Raw genomic sequence first — 1,664 nt, forward strand, 5'->3', positions numbered from 1 at the left:
TAGAAAGCATCACCTCATATTATTGATTGGTAAACACATCAAATCGAGGTTGGATTTATTCATAAGGCTTAATATTATAAAGGATTCATTTGATTCCTCATATTAAAGATTCACTTTAATTCTGAGTATCACATTTTTGTATTGGGAAAAAAATAAAAATAATCAGAGCTTGGAGTTATAATTTATATATTTTATGTTCATGCTGTATTGTTCATTACGGTTACAACCTATGATGTCATATCCTGTTCAACAAAAGCTAGTTTGAATCAGTTCAAAGGTTGGGACTCACTCTCCCATCAAAACTCAACATGACTAGTGCTATTATTACATTGATTCTGTTGCTGCACTGCAGTCAAGGTATGTACAACTTTATAGCAACTAAAAACAATAAACTGAAATTCTTATTAATTTAATTTAATTTTGTCCACAGCTGCTGTGGGTGGAGATGGTGTTGTTCAAGATCCTAAAATTCTCTGGGAACAAAAGAACGGTTCTGCTTCTTTGAACTGCAATCACAATAAGGGTTTTTCATACAACCAGATGTACTGGTACCGACAGCGTCCAGGAGAGACTATGAGACTCATTGTATTCACTATGACTGGTGGTATTACACCAGACTTTGGAGATGTTGATGAGAAGAAATTTGAAGCTCAAAAAAGTGTTGCTGACAGTGGATCGTTGAAAGTGAAAGATCTAGAGCCAGACGACAGTGGCATATATTTCTGTGCCGTGAGTCAACACAGTGTGTCAAAGGCTGGAGAATGCTGTACAAAAACATTCGGTGCATAAAAAGACAATGACAGCATTAGTCAACAGGTGGCAGTCTGGTATAACAATAAGCAACATTTCAAAACAGTTGAGCTGAAACAAAACATTTAGAAGTATCATAGATACAAGTTACAGTCTGTTGACACCATTTATGGCAATTTGTACATTATCACAGAAAATAACTTCAACTTAATTTTTAAAATAATGTGTTTATTGCACATTGCTTGTAGACACAGTTAATTATGTACAGTATACTGTAAAAACACAATATATTAAATTCTGGATAGAATTGTACAGAAAAAAAAGAGAGAAAACTAATTTCTTAAAAGAGAGATGTATTGGTGGTACAAATTTCAGCCTGATACAAAATACATGTCTGTTTAAATAAAGTGGTTTTAAAAAGGAATAAACTTAGGAATAAATCCTTAATTTCATTATCACTGTGAATTGCATATCAGTTCTGATATTTATGTGCAACTCATTCTGTCTAGGTTGAATCTTATTTTCCCCATTTTATTTCTTTTTCTCTCAGGGTTCAGCAGTTATAAACTTGTACAGCTGACATCACTTCCTCCTGCTTGGGCCTTTAACTGCACAGAAGAAAAAACTTGATCAAAGAAACCATGATGAACACGTTCAGTAGCGTATCTTTGTCTCTAATCATGTTTACAGGTAATAATAAACACATATGCACCTCACTTTTACAATTTACAATTTTTTTTAATTTGAAACATTATTATAAACAACTTTTTTCTTCACAGTTGCCTGTCTCGGTAAAACTGTTCTCCAGACGCCTGATGATCTACTGAAGAAACAAGATGAATCTGCTGTGATCACTTGTACTCACAACATACAGAGCTATAACCAAATTCTGTGGTACAAACAAAGTCAGGACT

The 1,664-nt window shown here is 33.7% G+C and overlaps 1 gene segment (V, D, J or C); it reads left to right on the top strand.

Annotated features, from left to right (window-relative positions):
* The first annotated feature begins 234 nt into the window (after positions 1-234).
* Positions 235-844, top strand: LOC132112125 (T cell receptor beta variable 19-like). The segment is given in 2 exon segments: positions 235-357; positions 431-844. Coding segments are annotated over 2 exon segments (408 nt in total).
* Positions 845-1,664: the final 820 nt, after the last annotated feature.

The sequence above is a fragment of the Carassius carassius genome, chromosome 31 (assembly GCF_963082965.1).
Source record: "Carassius carassius chromosome 31, fCarCar2.1, whole genome shotgun sequence".
Classification (NCBI taxonomy): domain Eukaryota; kingdom Metazoa; phylum Chordata; class Actinopteri; order Cypriniformes; family Cyprinidae; genus Carassius; species Carassius carassius.